The sequence below is a fragment of the Ursus maritimus genome, unplaced genomic scaffold (assembly GCF_017311325.1).
Source record: "Ursus maritimus isolate PB19 unplaced genomic scaffold, ASM1731132v1 scaffold_8, whole genome shotgun sequence".
Classification (NCBI taxonomy): domain Eukaryota; kingdom Metazoa; phylum Chordata; class Mammalia; order Carnivora; family Ursidae; genus Ursus; species Ursus maritimus.
In genome coordinates this window covers 32,575,075-32,590,420 of record NW_024426996.1, presented here as the reverse complement: position 1 = coordinate 32,590,420, position 15,346 = coordinate 32,575,075, and the positions used below count along the sequence as shown (strand labels likewise).

Below are 15,346 nucleotides of genomic sequence, written 5' to 3'. Positions count from 1 at the left end.
ATCTCCCTGTCAAAATATATATGTATATTTACATACAAACTCACATATATGCAAACAAGCTTTGAGAGGACATAAGAAATATTTCCACTCTTAATCTCGAAAAATCTCCCATGTACTCTGTGATCACATATAATCAATTTGAAATATATATTTATATATATATTTATATATAAACATGATTTATATGTAAATATAAATATATATTTTAATATGCAGCATATATTCAAATGATTTAGTAAATAATGTCTAGAAAATATTTTAATTGTTATAGTTTCAGAATGACAACATACAATGTATGTATGAATAAATGAATACAACACGAGAAATTATGTTTCACTTTTAATGTAGGTAGAATTTTCACAAGAAATTGAAATATACTTCTCAATAACATATTGAACAATAAAGAAAATAATAAATTACTATCAAAATGTGTAAAATTCAAGTGACCTAAATGTCACAATTTTTTACTTTAGAATTCAGGTGTTTTAATTGTCTTAAGCAAATAGTATTAAGAAATATTTAATGAAGTAAGAAAATCTTGTTTAAGGATCAATCTTTTGAAAATATATCAGATACTATTTTTTATTAGTCATATTTATGGTTTCTACTTTTTATTTGCCTCAGGATTACTCCTCTAAATTTAGCTAGAGTCTACCATTTAATATTTATACTCAGTAAAAGCACTGTAGTTTTTGAAATTCTGTTACATTATAGTCAACAATTGTCCAAGTCTGACTTATTGATCTTATATACTATTCTTCTATACATTTTTCCTACAGTATGAATGGAATCATTGCTGACTTTCTATGCATATAAGAATTGAATTTCTTCAAATAAATCTTGTGTTTCTTTCGTGCCCACAGAGACATCTGGATACTCATCAGAAGTGTAAAAATCCCAACTAGAAAAAAAAAAAAGAAAGAAAGAATTAGCCTTTCTTATTTCTATGATAGATACAGGAAGTTGTATTAGAAAAAAACTATCATATTTAGCTCTTAAAATATTTCTCAAGTGTTGTATACTTCTGTATCAATTTTCTTTACTCATATTAATTGCCTAGCATAATACATGTCAACCATTTTTATTGCATGGTTGAATAAATATAGAAAGTACTTAGCAGAGGTCAAAATAAATCCACATTTTTTATATCCCACTGCCACAAAGTATTTCCAAATAAGGAATTTTTATCTCTGAATTTTTCAATAGCAGTTTTCTGTATGTATATAATATACATCTACAAACACACACATGCATATGGCAAACCGCATTACTTATGATTCAAAAATTTTATACAGTGTTACAAATAGTGGATGAAAAGGATGTAATACATACACTTTCCAATACATGCAGTTCATTTCAATTTAACTTTCTTATGTGTATTAAAATGCCCAGCATTTAAGATTACACACTTATGCTCCCAGCCTTCCCTTCAGAGACATCACGGACACTTGAAGGACACAGCACATACGCATGTCTGTCTGTGTTCATGCATAAGAGAGAGTTTCAAGTGAAGTGCATTATTACCACCAGTCCTATTAACAAATCCTTGCTGCTTACTAAATATGTTTGGGTTACATTTTCCAGGTTGGATTAAGCCACAATTACCTAGAGATTTGTGTTTCATTATGTTTTAATACTGATAAAAATATCCAAGATAAAAATAAAAATGGAAGCATAAAATCCTTTTGCAAAAATGCCAAACTTTAGCACTATAAAAACTTGTTCTCAGAAACCACTTCTCCTAAAGGTGCATTTACTTCAATGTCAAATAACCTAGGTCTTACCTGGCAGCGTTTGTGTCATGACTGTGAAACTAATCCATGATCCAATCTGTTAGATTAAAACATAAATTAATAAATACCTATGATTAATCTAGTATTTTTTTCATTTATGATATTATGTAGGTAATGTGAAAGCTTAAACACAGTAGAAAAACTATAGGTAGAAATAAATTTCCCTCAAAAATAATTTTGTTGTTAAATATGATTGTCACAATCCCCATAAACAGCATCATATTTATAAAACAAAATGAAAGATATTGTTCCAAAAACTTTGATGATAAAAAAAGAATCCTGAAACATCTCAAGGCATTTTATTTGAAGATTGTAAAGTTTTCTTTAAAAATAAATATATGTGAAAATATTCATTTTTTGCAGCGAAAATTGTAGCTAAATGTTCCAATTTCTTATGCCTATAACTTGAATTGAAATAATATATCATAATTTATATCTCTGTGCCAAATCTACAGATAAAACCTGTGTATAACCATATATATTAAACTTTAATATATGTAAATACATAAACATATGCATTTAGTATCTCATAGAATAAAGTTACTTATTTACATACATAAATAGCATACCTCGTAGGTGTAGTTAGGACATGAAACGAGGAAAAACATCCATGTGAAGGGGTTATAATTTGGACTTGGAAAACAGGCATTAATTCCTTTTAGAAAGAAGAGTAAAATATCAATGATGCTACATATTGCAAATTTAATCATATATGTCTTATTTAATTCTAGATTCCCTAGAATAACTTATACTACATAAAATGTCATCATGTATTTATAGAAACCTATTTCCCAAATTACTCAGAAGAATCCCAGTTTCAAATGTTATGACCTTTTGACTCAAACAGAATAACTGCCATTTCCTATGTCTATAGCTATATTGCTATAAAATTACAGAATACAGCATGATAATCAGTTCTTTAAAATTCAATATATAAATGTTATTTTGCATAATAGATGCAGCTGAATTGCATACTGAAATCAGTAAATGTGCTTTAACAATTGCATGCTTCTTCTCTTTTAGTGTCAAAGAAGATGTTTTTGGTTGAGACTATTAAATACTTCAAACCTCCCTTTCTATTTAATTAGTGAAAATCCAAAGGGAATTTTATAAGGATGTCATTTATATTAGGAAAGTGTGAAAATCTCTCATAAGAGGATTACAGTGAATATCAGCATAGTTAATATTCAGAAATACCACATAAATTATTTCTGCTCAGCAATCAGGATTGTTATTTACAGTTTTCATTATACTTAACATATTGTCATTTGATTTTTGTGATTTTTTTGCCTTTCAATTTCTTTTAAGAAATATTTTAGATAATAAATTTATAATGATTTCAAGTTGAACTTTGAGCAATGACATTTGTAAAAGTAAATATGAATTATAAAATTACTGTTTATTCTCCATAGCAAGATTAATCAGATAACACATCAACTAATCTCTTTTAGTATAATTCTAAAGTCGTAATGAAATGTCAGTATGTTGTTTTCAGAATTGTAACTATTGTTAAAATATCAAAGTAAAAATATATTAGGTACAGTGCAGATTTCATGTACTGCTCATTTCAAGATAAGGATAAATACATATACCATTTAATATTACAGATTCTTTTGATAATGTACATGCAAGTGCCTTTGTGTAATGTTCATATATTCATCAAAAGAAAAGTGATTAAGGAACCTACTATCCAGGAAGATGTACACAGGATAATCTGGGTTAAACCTAGTTTATGACTGTTCAGCCTCTAGTGGTAGTGGAAATGTTCAGGGATCCACAAATACACATATTAGTAACCAATATGTCTTGGGACCCAGAAAAACATATGTATATAGATACTGTCTTGTGTATCTATTTACTGTTAATTTTAAGATGTAAGTTTAGATGTTACTAATTTAATATATTCCCATGAAATATTTTCCCAAGCTATAGTTACTATTTATAATAGAACTTCTATTAAATAAAAGTCAGAAATGTTTTATATTGCAATCCTGCACCACCCAGATTCTTCTTCAGGTATAAGAGTTTATTCCACAGCTTCAGGGATAACTGCTTGCTGGCAGAAAGCTTTCAACTCTCAGCACACTCTATGAACATTGTCTGGCAGAAGGGAGCAACGTTACCCAAGGTCACACTCATTCTTTGGTGTAGCCTTAATCCAATATTTGCTCAATATGGTAAATTGAGGACTCAACTCAGAATAACATTGATTGTTTATCCCAGCTGTAGAATGCCCTATAGGTTAATCTGAAACTGTATCATTCTCGATTTCCTCCCCAAACATGACATTTTTTCCCATTCATAAAGTCACTCTCTGACCTCCTGAATGCTAACCTCCACTTCAGCATCTGCATCCCCAAAAACTGAACCAACAGTAGCTGTTACCAGGAATGGCCCAAAAAGCAGATAATGGAATGGCATTTTAGAGTGGAATGACCTACTGAAAAGCCTGCAATAAGCACTCCATCACTGATGGTAGGTCCCGAACATATGGTTGCTGGTATTCCCATGTTCTTTCCCATGTTCCATAGAGCTTATAGGATACACCATTTTCAAAGCTATAAGGAATGTTTTAGTGAAAGGGGCACCTACAGCACTAAGATTAGTGTTGTCTCTCTGCAGTTCCAGGCTGAGTGTAAGTGATGCTATCTGAGAACTAGGTTGGACTAGTAATGATTGGGATTTAAGGATCCTTCCTTCCCCTTCTCTGAAGTCAAAGGCACTTCTAGTTGCAGCACTTAGCTGTCATAAGGCAGAACCTGTAGTAAATTCAGAAGAAGCTTGATCCACAAAACATTATGGCTAGTTAAAATAACACAATGTTCCTAGAGGCTAGTTGATGTTTACCAAACAGTATTATTTCTGAATGTAGGTAAAATAAGAGATGGATAGTCCAAAGATTTGGGGCAGCTGACTTATAAAATTCCTTTCCCAGTTTTTGGACTTTAACCAGTTGTAAGACACTAAACTCATTTGTGGAAGAACAAACTGGGACCTCAGGAAAGAAGACCCTGCAACACCAAAACAAGGATCCATGAAAATTTTAACCTCAAGATGAGGATCTAGGTAGGGGCCCCTGGGTGGCTGGTTCAGTCAGTTAAGCATCTCTTGATTTCAGCTCAGGTCATGATCTCAGGGTTGTGAGACTGAGCCCCATGTTGGGCTGCACAATGGGTATGGAGCCTGCTTAAGATTCTCTCTCTCCCTCTCCCTCCACACCTCCCCCATCCTTTTCTAAAAAAAAAAAAAAAAAAGAGGATCTAGGTCAAGGCAATAAGTAATCCCTAAGAAATTAAAAGTACATGTTGAGGGTAAAAGGAATCTAGCAGTTTGTGGAGGAGGAAATTACCGCAAATCAGTTGTTAACCAAGATCATATACCGTGGTGAAGGCTGTGCACTCACCGACTAGCATGTCTCTTTTAAATTTCCCCCAGAAAGAGAGGCCTACTGGCATCCTGATGGGGCTACTAGCAGAAAATATACAAAGAAGTGGATCTGTGAAACAAAAGGAAGAGACTGTGCTGGGTGCTGTGATACACTGCTAAGATCCCCAACAGGTATGATGGACTTCTTCCATAACTGCTGGGAGTGGTGGTAGTAGAAAGCTTTCAACTATCAGACCCTCTGAGAGGATGGTCTTGACTAAAGAGAACTGCCTTATCCTTGATCATTCACATTTCTCAGAGATATCCACACCTAAATTACCTTTTTTCTAGTCATTCCAGCATAAGACAACCAGAAAAGTTATCCTAGCTTCAGACACCCCTATAGAATTGACCGAAGCCACTGAGGAGACAGCATCAATTTCCCACTTAGCAAAATTCTCCTTCCTTCCCTCTTTTCCATACTTTGTAATAAATTTCTTTTTAAACTTATTCTATATCAGATTATGTCTCCTGGGGAACACATTTTGGGACACCTTGTTTAAATAATAAATATTAAATGGTACCCCTACACATAATTTCTGACTAACGCACATCTAAGAAAGAGATATTACTACAAAGTTCAATTAGTATGCAATGGGGAATAAAAATTCAGGAACAGTAGAAACTTCTTCAAAGCCATCAAAAGAACTGACATTTTAAAAAGGAGCTTATGTAAGAAAAAAAAAAAAGAATGTACTGTATTTATAGAAATCTAGAATTCATGATAAGAAAAAGAAGGTCTACCCTGAGAAAAGGTCTGATACCTGATAGATCAGAACACTGGATATGAAGAACCGAAATGAGATGAAATGATTTGAAAGTAGTGAAACCAGAAGGTTTTCATCTTAGAAAGCACTGCTTCCATGAAAAGTAGTATTGGAGAGCAGTTCATGGGGAAGACATTGCTTGGAGGCTTAGAGGAGAAAGAAAAGAAGGAAACAGTCCTTGGAATTGTGGGATTTAGAAAAAAGGAGTGTTTAAAGAATCCAGACACAATAAAGCAACCCCCCTCCTTTCCAGAACACACTTTAGGGACTCCACTTCAAGCACCCCATCTGTAAAAAAACATGTTATTTCTCTTTTAGGACAATCCAAACACTTAAAAATGAACATAAATTGATCGGCATTCATATAAGTCTTCTGTGTCAATAAATAGGAAGTTCCTTTTTCCATGCTGATAAAAATACCCCAAAAAAAGAAAATTGAAAAATTTTAACAGGACATGCCTACACAGAAGCATTTGCAGATACCAGAGAACATAACCATTAATTCCCAAACTCAAAATAAATATGGCCCAAACTGGAAGAAAAAAAGATGAAAGGTGATTGTACTCAAGAAAGAAACTGTAGAAAAAGTAAAAAATTCGTCTCAGTAATATAGACATTTCAATTTGTCTAAGAATGGAATGTTCAATAGAATAGGGGATATTATGTAGATGAACAAATACAGACAAAAACAAAAAGCTAAAAATTGAAAGAGATAGATATTAAAATATAAAGATATAACTTATATATAATTTACTCCCCTGATAAAGTCCACAATGCAACAAAACAAATTTTAAACTATGAGAAAACTTTCTAGAACTAAAAAATGACAACAACAAAAAAGACATGAATCAACCTACTGGAAGATTACATCATGTTTCTGGGAAAAGTAACCTGAAATTATGAACTCTAAAACATAACCTACAAAATTAATAGACTTAGTGGTAAAGAAAAAGTCTTTTGAGTCTCAAGGCAAAAGGACCAAGTCAATAAACAAAGAAGAGAAGATTAGATTGGCGTCTTGATTTCCCAAGAGCAACGTACAAGCAAGATAAAGGGTGCAGCAAACACTGAAGAAAAAAGTCTTTTTCAGGGGCGCCTGGGTGGCACAGCGGTTAAGCGTCTGCCTTCGGCTCAGGGCGTGATCCCGGCATTACGGGATCGAGCCCCACATCAGGCTCCTCTGCTATGAGCCTGCTTCTTCCTCTCCCACTCCCCCTGCTTGTGTTCCCTCTTTCGCTGGCTGTCTCTCTCTCTGTCGAATAAATAAATAAAATCTTAAAAAAAAAAAGTCTTTTTCACATGAACAATTCCAAAATCATATTTGACTTCAGAAACATGATGATTTAAAATTTTCAAATTGTGATACCATAATCCAAATAGATGAAGAAACTTGAGCAAGGTGACCTTGTTAGAGTTCATAGTTAAGACTAAATTAGTGATACTCATAACTTTGGCAGTATTAGTATTTTTACAGGGTTGTATTGTGTTTCTACACCAAAAAGAAATCAGACGTTTTTCAATTGGGCTTCAAATGCATCCAAAGAGAACTCAGTAAATCTATGAATTTGGATCAGATAAAAATGGCATCCAACCACTTAATGAAATGTAGGCTCTTCTTTAATGCAAAAGCAGACAATAAACCACAATAGCATTGGCATTAATTTGTTAATATATTTCAGCAAGAGAAAGTACAAATATTTTCAAATCGTATTGTAGTTATTTTAGATATCTATATATCAATATCTATCTCTATATATAGTCATCAACAGTCAAAAAATTGACTAGTTATCACAGTATTATATAATTTTATAATAAAACATGTTATATATTACACCTGTTGTATATATTCACAAATGTTGTAACATAATAAATTTCCTTTGTAACTCTACATATTATATGAAAAAAATATTTTGAAAAGTATTTCACCAGCCTGCTGGAAATGTGCAAGGTAAGAAAATAAGACATTCAGGTAGATGTTAAAACACACTTGAGGCAAATATACCTTTATATTTGCAGCTAGACTGATAACGACATGAAATCCAAATGTTGACCATTGCCATTTAAAATTATGATTAAATGATGTATCATGTACAAAAAGCAGTATGAATCCATACCTATAATTAAGTGTGAATGAGAAGATTCATTTACTAAGAATATCTTTATGTAAACACTGTGAATTTTGTGAAATACTTTGACTAACTACTAAATTCAAAATGTCCTCCCAGGCACTGCTATTACAGAGCTACTGATCTTTGCCAAACAAAGATCACTTTTTTTAGAAAAAAGTTTAAGTCACCGGAAATACAGTGGGATTATATCAATTACTATGCAAATTAGATCAAGATTGAGAGTTAAGCTAAGAAATTGGCATTTATCACTAGATTTTATACTTCCTTAATTCTTAGTTATCTGTTTATTTTTCACATATTTAAGTGAGATTGTCATTGATGTGGGGGGCATTTCATTTTAGAGAAAACATTATTAGAAAATATGATTTAGTTCAAATATTTGAAAAATTTAGGCATACAGAGAATAGAATTGGGACATATTGTCTTAAATGTTTCCAACTATTGTTTTAAAAAATTGTTTACTGAAGTCTTTTAAAAATAAAAATTAACATTGTTTAGAGAAGATAAAGAAAAAGAGACTGACCTGTATGATTGGGATGAGCCAAGATTACATTGATGAAATGATTTCCAGCTTCACAAATCTGTAAAACATTTTATACTTTTCAGTGTGATCTACATGCTCCTCTTTAAAAATCATATTCTATAGATTCACCAATATCCATGTAATATAGTAATCCTAAAGATCCAAGAAATATATTATTACTCTAATTGTGAGAAGGAAGCTTGTATCATAACAATGAAAGAAGCTGTTGTAGATATATATTGAATTAACATAATGAGTCACATTGAGATAGAAACTTTGGAGATATTATTGATCCCTTTTGATAACTAGGTTCAAATTCCCTTGTTAAAAATCAGGTTGTGCTGATTATACACTTTGTATTTGTTTAGTAGGTAAGTTTCCGTGGCATGGAGAGACAAGTCAGGTCAGCAAAGATAGACTTGGTGTAGGTATGCATGTTCTAAATTCATTAGCACAGTAGCAACCCTGCTACTGCAAGGATAGTAGTGTGATGCCCAGCTGGTTTCAGCTCAGTTTAGAAAACCGAGTGTAAGCAGTACTGTCCCACAAAGACATTTGCTGCTTGTCTGTCATCTGGCCCCTTGATCATGTACACTCCACTAGCCATCCCAGTCAAGAGGCCACTATAACCATCTAAGAAGCTCAAGTCTTACTAACATCTCCAGGAGTGGGGTTAATGATATTCCCAATTTGCAGGCGCCTGGGTGGCTCAATGGGTCGGGTGTCTGACTTCAGTTCAGGTTGTGATCCTGAGGTCCTGGGATCGAGTCCCGCTCGGGATCCCTGCTCAGTGGGGAGTCTGCTTCTTCCTCTACCCCCTCCCCCATTCTCATGATCTCTCTCTCTCTCTAATAAATAAAATAAAATAAAAAAAAAATAATGTTCCAAATTTGCAACATGTGTCCTCAGAAGTTAGTATCCTTTCCTTTCTCATATATATGCCTGATTAACACAAGGTATGTATTCAAAATTTGAATACTTTGTTATTAATAACAGATTGTTATCCAAAATCATTATTGTTTAGAGTCATCCAAATTTTCACTATAATATATCCCATAAATTGAGCATGTTTTTAACTTAGTGTCTTTAATGCTATTAATCTCTTAACGTATACCTGATTTTGTTCTTTTCAACAATGTCTGTATGGATTTCTTCACATATAATAGTTTTGTAATTGTAGAAGTTTCCTAGTTTCTCAAGTTATCATTAGGAATAAAAGCTGAATTTTACATTTTCAGATAATAATTTTATAGTTGAACTTATTTATAGGTGAATGTGGCTAAGAGTGTGAGCCATTGTTGGATGAATTTGTGCTCAAATGCCTCATCTTTTACCTTTTAGAGATTACATGATTAAGACATCTGAAATCCCATTTCTTCACCTAAATGCTAATTTTACTTTCTGTCTCATGATGGTTATTTTAGGATTATTAAATGAAATCAACTGTCTGACATATGAGTTACCCAATAAAACTGTGATAATTTTAGTTACCAATGTCATCAATTAAGAACTTCTTCAGAGAATTACCGTACATTGATTAATCATACGTCTCTAAATTCCTATCTCACACAATGGCAACACTACAAAACATGTAATTACTAAATTAATAATTTGTCATATTTGTTTGGTCTTCCATCTTTTGCTCATCTTTCAGTCAAATGGCATGTCATACTTTTTTTTCATCACTCACAGTGCCAAATGCAAAATGGAATATATGATAAAAATACTTATTAATAAGCAAATTAACTTACCAAGTTTTTGTGAACAAATTATATTTTAGAAATTATGGTTTTTCTTCTGGTAAAACATATTCATTTTATGATTATCAATATTTTAAACTCATTCAACCATCAAAATATTTTCTCCTTCCTACTTTCACAACACAACTAAATATGAAAACATCAATGTTCTACCCAAAGTATAGGCCATGGAAAATGAGCATTTAGGCTTCAGTTGGACTACTAGCTGTATACTAATGCCATAATTTATCATTAGGTGCCCCTTCCCCCCGACCCCCAAATAAAGCATATAACATACTGAAATAAGAAATATGAGAGAACAGGATTTAAAAAAGTGGTAAATAATCCAACTTTTCTATCTTGTTATCTACAGATGAAATGCATATCTCTATACATTCTAGGGGTTGAGAGAAAAAAAATCAGCTATATCTATCTGTATGCTTAGAAATACTTGGTTTATCATCGAGTTAGCAAATCTATAATGGATTTTAAAGAGCATTTGTGAGTATTTTCAACTTTCACCTTAAGCACTGGCTTTAAAACTCTGAAGAATGAATGTGTCCAATATAGGTTAATTGACCTAGATAAAAATGGTTGATATAATTTCCTCTTGGGTCAGAGCTGAGTAAGATTAGAAAATTCAGTCAGTGCTATAAAACTCAATATATGGTTTTATCACTGAATAAAATTTCAGAAGCACATTAAATGTGAAACACTGTAACATTTTCCAGTATGACTTACACATTTCTACTGGGTTGATTCTTCTCTAAATCAGATATCTTCATCTGGCACGTTAAATGTAAACACAACAATTTCATAAATAAAGTTTGAGGAAGTTGCTATCATTAGGTTTGATTTTTACATTACTTAAATGTTAAATTATCTTACATAGTAAAATATACAGATGTCTAGAAGAGACCCAACTTGCAGAGATCTACTTTTATATAATTTTTCTAATGATCATTCTTGCAAGCTTCAAGAAGTGAACATTCTCTACTTACATAAGTGAAAACAATGTGTCTATAGAATAAAATCTAGCGGCTCTTGGGTGGCTCAGTTAAGTTGTCTTCGGCTCACATCATGAACCCAGGATCCTGGGATTGAGTCCTGCATCCAGCTCCCTGCTCAGTGGGGAGTCTTCTTCTCCCTCTCCCCCTGCCCCCTGTCCATGCTCTCTCTCTCTTGCACTCCCTCTCTTAAATAAGTAAAATAAATCTTTAAAAAAATAATAATAAAATCTAAACACCCTAATACAGAATTTGTAGCCATCAAATAGTCAGGCTCTGTCACTTTGTCTTAGTAAAAATCTTTCGGTTTCCACAGTAAAAATAAGTAACATTTATTCTGTGATCTAATAGTATTTTTACAGGAATGAAAATTATCTATATTATTTCTGTATGTATCTGTTCTCCCCAAATATTTATATATGTTACTATTATTATTAATTATTGGCAGATATTAGTTTATAATTTGAGCAATGTAATGACCATTTCATTAATATAATTTAAAAAATTGAATCTGCTTAAATGTTTCTAACACTGATAATCAGGTTTGTTTTGAATTTCAGCTATTTTAATTTTCTCTATTTCAGATGATAATAATTATTATTATAAGTCATGCCTTATTTATTTTGTCTTACTATTTCAAGAATAAGGAAAATCTTAGATCATTATATAATTATGGAAAGTTTCATTGTGATATGTATCAACTAACTTCTTGAGAAGTTAGTCTGTACTCTAAAGGATAAAACACACGTGCATAGACATGCTATTTGATAATATAGGCCAATATTACACTCTTTTAGCATCATAAGTTTTATAACTTATGATGATATATCACTATGAAAGCATTATAAAAGTTTATTCTAATTCCTTATCTCTATTTTTTTTAATTAGGAAAGCCATTTATATACTTTTCAATAAAAAATGGATAACGTGCATTGTGTTCCAGAGTAAATATGTCCAATATGTTAATTATGGGTTTATCAGAAAATATATATACTAACCAATACTTTTTTCTTTAAGACTTTTTTTTAAGAGTAGTTTACAGTAAAATCAAGGGAAAGTTCCAGAGATTTTTCATATATCCCCTGCTCCTGAACATGCATAACTTTTCCCATTATCCATGTCCTCCACCAGACTGGTACATTTGTCATAGCTGATGAACCTACATTGACAGATTATAATCACCCAAAGTCCCCAGTTTACATTAGAGTTCACTCTTGGTGTTGTACATTCTGAGTTTGGACAAATGTATAATGTCACATATCCATTATCCATTACGGTATCATACAGAGTATTTCACTGCCTAAAAATCCTCCGTACTCCTCTTGTTCATTCCTCTCTCCCCAACCCTTGCCAATCACTGATCTTCTTACTGTTTCCACAATTTTGTTTTTTTCAGACTGTCATATAGTTGGAATCATACAGTATTTAGACTTTTCAGAAGGGTTTCTTTTCCTGAGTAATATTCCTTTAAGCTTTCCCCATGTCTTCTCATGGCTTGATAGCTCATTACTTTTTAGCACTGAGTAATATTTCATTATCTGGATGTATCATAGTTTATCTATTCATCTACTTTGCAACATCTTAGTTGCTCCCAAGTTTTGGCAATTATAAATAAAATTGTTGTAAACATCCATTTGTAGGGTTCTATGTAAATATAAGTTTCTAATTCCTTTGGGCAATACCCAGAAGCACAATTGCTGGATAATATGGTAAAGGTGTATTTAGGTTTGTAAGAAACTGCCAAACGTTTCCGAAAGTGACTAGATCATTTTGCACCCCCCCCCCCACAGCAATGAATGAGAATTCCTGCTGTTCTACATCCTTATCTTCATTTGGTGTTGTCAGTGTGCTAGATTCTTGGCCATTCTAATAGGTTTGTAGTGCTATCTTATTTCAATTTGCATTTCCCCGATAGGATATGATTTGGAGCAGCTTTTAATATGCTTATTTGCTAGCTGTGTATCTTCTTTGGTAAGGTGTCAGTTAAGGTCTTTTGCCCATTTTTTAATTGAGCTGTTTGTTTTCTTATTCTTGCATTTTAAGAACACACTGTATATTTCAGAAAATGTTCTTTTATCAGATGTGTCTTTGCAAATGTTTTTCCTAGTCTATGCTTTCCTTCTTATTCTCTGACATCGTTCCTTGTGGACCAGAAGTTTTTAAGATGAATGAAGTCCAGCTTATCAATTATATCCTTCATGGATCATTATTTAGTATTTTATCTTAAAAGTCATTGTGGTACGTAAGTCATGTAGGTTTTCTCTTATGTCATCATCTAAGAGTTTTACGGTTTTGCATTTTGTGCTTTGGTCTGTGATCCATCTTGAGTTAATTCTTGTGAAAGGTATAAGTTCTATGTCTAGATTCATTTTTTTTTGTATGTATGTATCTAGTTGCTCCAGTACCATTTATTATGATTTATTTGCTCTATTGTATTGTCTTTGCTCTAACCAATACATGTCACTTTTGAAAATGAGTAACTATAGGGTTCTAAATAAAATTCAGCTATTACATTTATATGATTGCAGGATATGAAAAATAAATTTTAGTAGTTATTTTATGAATTTATTGCATGAAACTAATATTTTATTGTATAAACTTGTTATACTTGCTATAGGAGATGATATTTTCACTCAATAAATTGTAACTCAAAGTATTTGATCTTGAAATTGATTTAGTGTTTAAAAATAGTCTATTTTATTTCTGTAGCCCATTTGATTACCGTAATTCTAGGTATACCTAATTTATTTTTTTCTAATCCATAGAGCTTTCATGAAATATCATATAACACAAGAATGTGCACATACAGTGCAAGACTATAGTCTAAAATATAGCACCATACAGTAAAATTTTAAAGATAAAGATACTTCATTAATACTATTTTAAATTATTGTTAAAAACACACTTATGATGATTTTTTGAGAAATTATTTTTTATTAGCTTTCATACTATATATTTTAGCAATGATAATTTTTTTTAAAGATTTTATTTATTTATTCGACAGAGAGAGAGACAGCCAGCGAGAGAGGGAACACAAGCAGGGGGAGTGGGAGAGGAAGAAGCAGGCTCACAGCGGAGGAACCTGATGTGGGGCTCGATCCCAGAACGCCGGGATCACGCCCTGAGCTGAAGGCAGACGCTTAACCGCTGTGCCACCCAGGCGCCCCAGCAATGATAATTTTTATCATTATATAGTAATGGCTGATTTTAATTTAAATTATTACTATTTTTAGGAGAATTAGCTGAAAAATAATGAAAATTAGAAAAAATTATAATAAAATAAATTTGCATTAATTTTATATTGTTAGGGACTCCTGGGTGGCTCTGCCAGTTAAGCATCTGCCTTCAGCTCAGGTCATGGTCTCAGGGCCCTGGGATCAAGTCCCACATTGGGCTCCTTGCTCAACAGGGAGCCTGCTTCTCCCTCTGCCTGCTGCTCCCACTGCTTGTGCTTGCGCTCGCTCTCTCTCTCTGGCAAATAAATAAATAAAATCTTTAAAAATAATTTTATATTATTATTTTTAAGACTAGTCTTCTAAACAAATTACTGAAGAAGCAGTACTCCAACCAAATTTAGGTATAAAAGTTGGTTCCTACCTATGTTATTATTTATCTTAGATACTCGAGGGGAAATGAGAGGAAACCAAATTGGCAAATGATAAGAAAACGTAGAGTGCTAAACTTTGTTTTAAGTCTTCAATAAAAAGTACTGTCAATCATTTTATTGGTGTCTATCAACAGTAGGCAAAATATCATAAAAAACTCTCACAACCAAACCTGAGCATGCTGCCTGAGAATGAAAGCACTTACCTTTGGCACACTTTTCTTCCCTCATTTATCTCCTCCACAAATACCCAACATTTGAGCAGTTTCCTGGCCTTACTTCGGTTTCCTTAGCATGGCCCCACTCTCCTCCACCCTTGTTAAAAGCTGTGATATATTGTTCCCAGCATCCTCCCCCT

The 15,346-nt window shown here is 32.6% G+C and overlaps 1 protein-coding gene across 1 annotated transcript in view; it reads right to left on the bottom strand.

Moving 5' to 3' along the window:
- Window positions 1-645: 645 nt before the first annotated feature.
- The window catches only part of TECRL (trans-2,3-enoyl-CoA reductase like), a 97,756-nt gene continuing 83,055 nt past the window's right edge, over window positions 646-15,346 (bottom strand). Inside the window, exons 9-12 of the mRNA XM_008701500.2 lie at window positions 8,639-8,696; window positions 2,363-2,448; window positions 1,785-1,830; window positions 646-901 (exon numbers count right to left, since the gene is read on the bottom strand). Coding sequence (XP_008699722.1) covers window positions 774-901; window positions 1,785-1,830; window positions 2,363-2,448; window positions 8,639-8,696 — 318 coding nt within the window. The 3' untranslated portion in view covers window positions 646-773. The remainder of the gene's footprint in view (window positions 902-1,784; window positions 1,831-2,362; window positions 2,449-8,638; window positions 8,697-15,346) is intronic.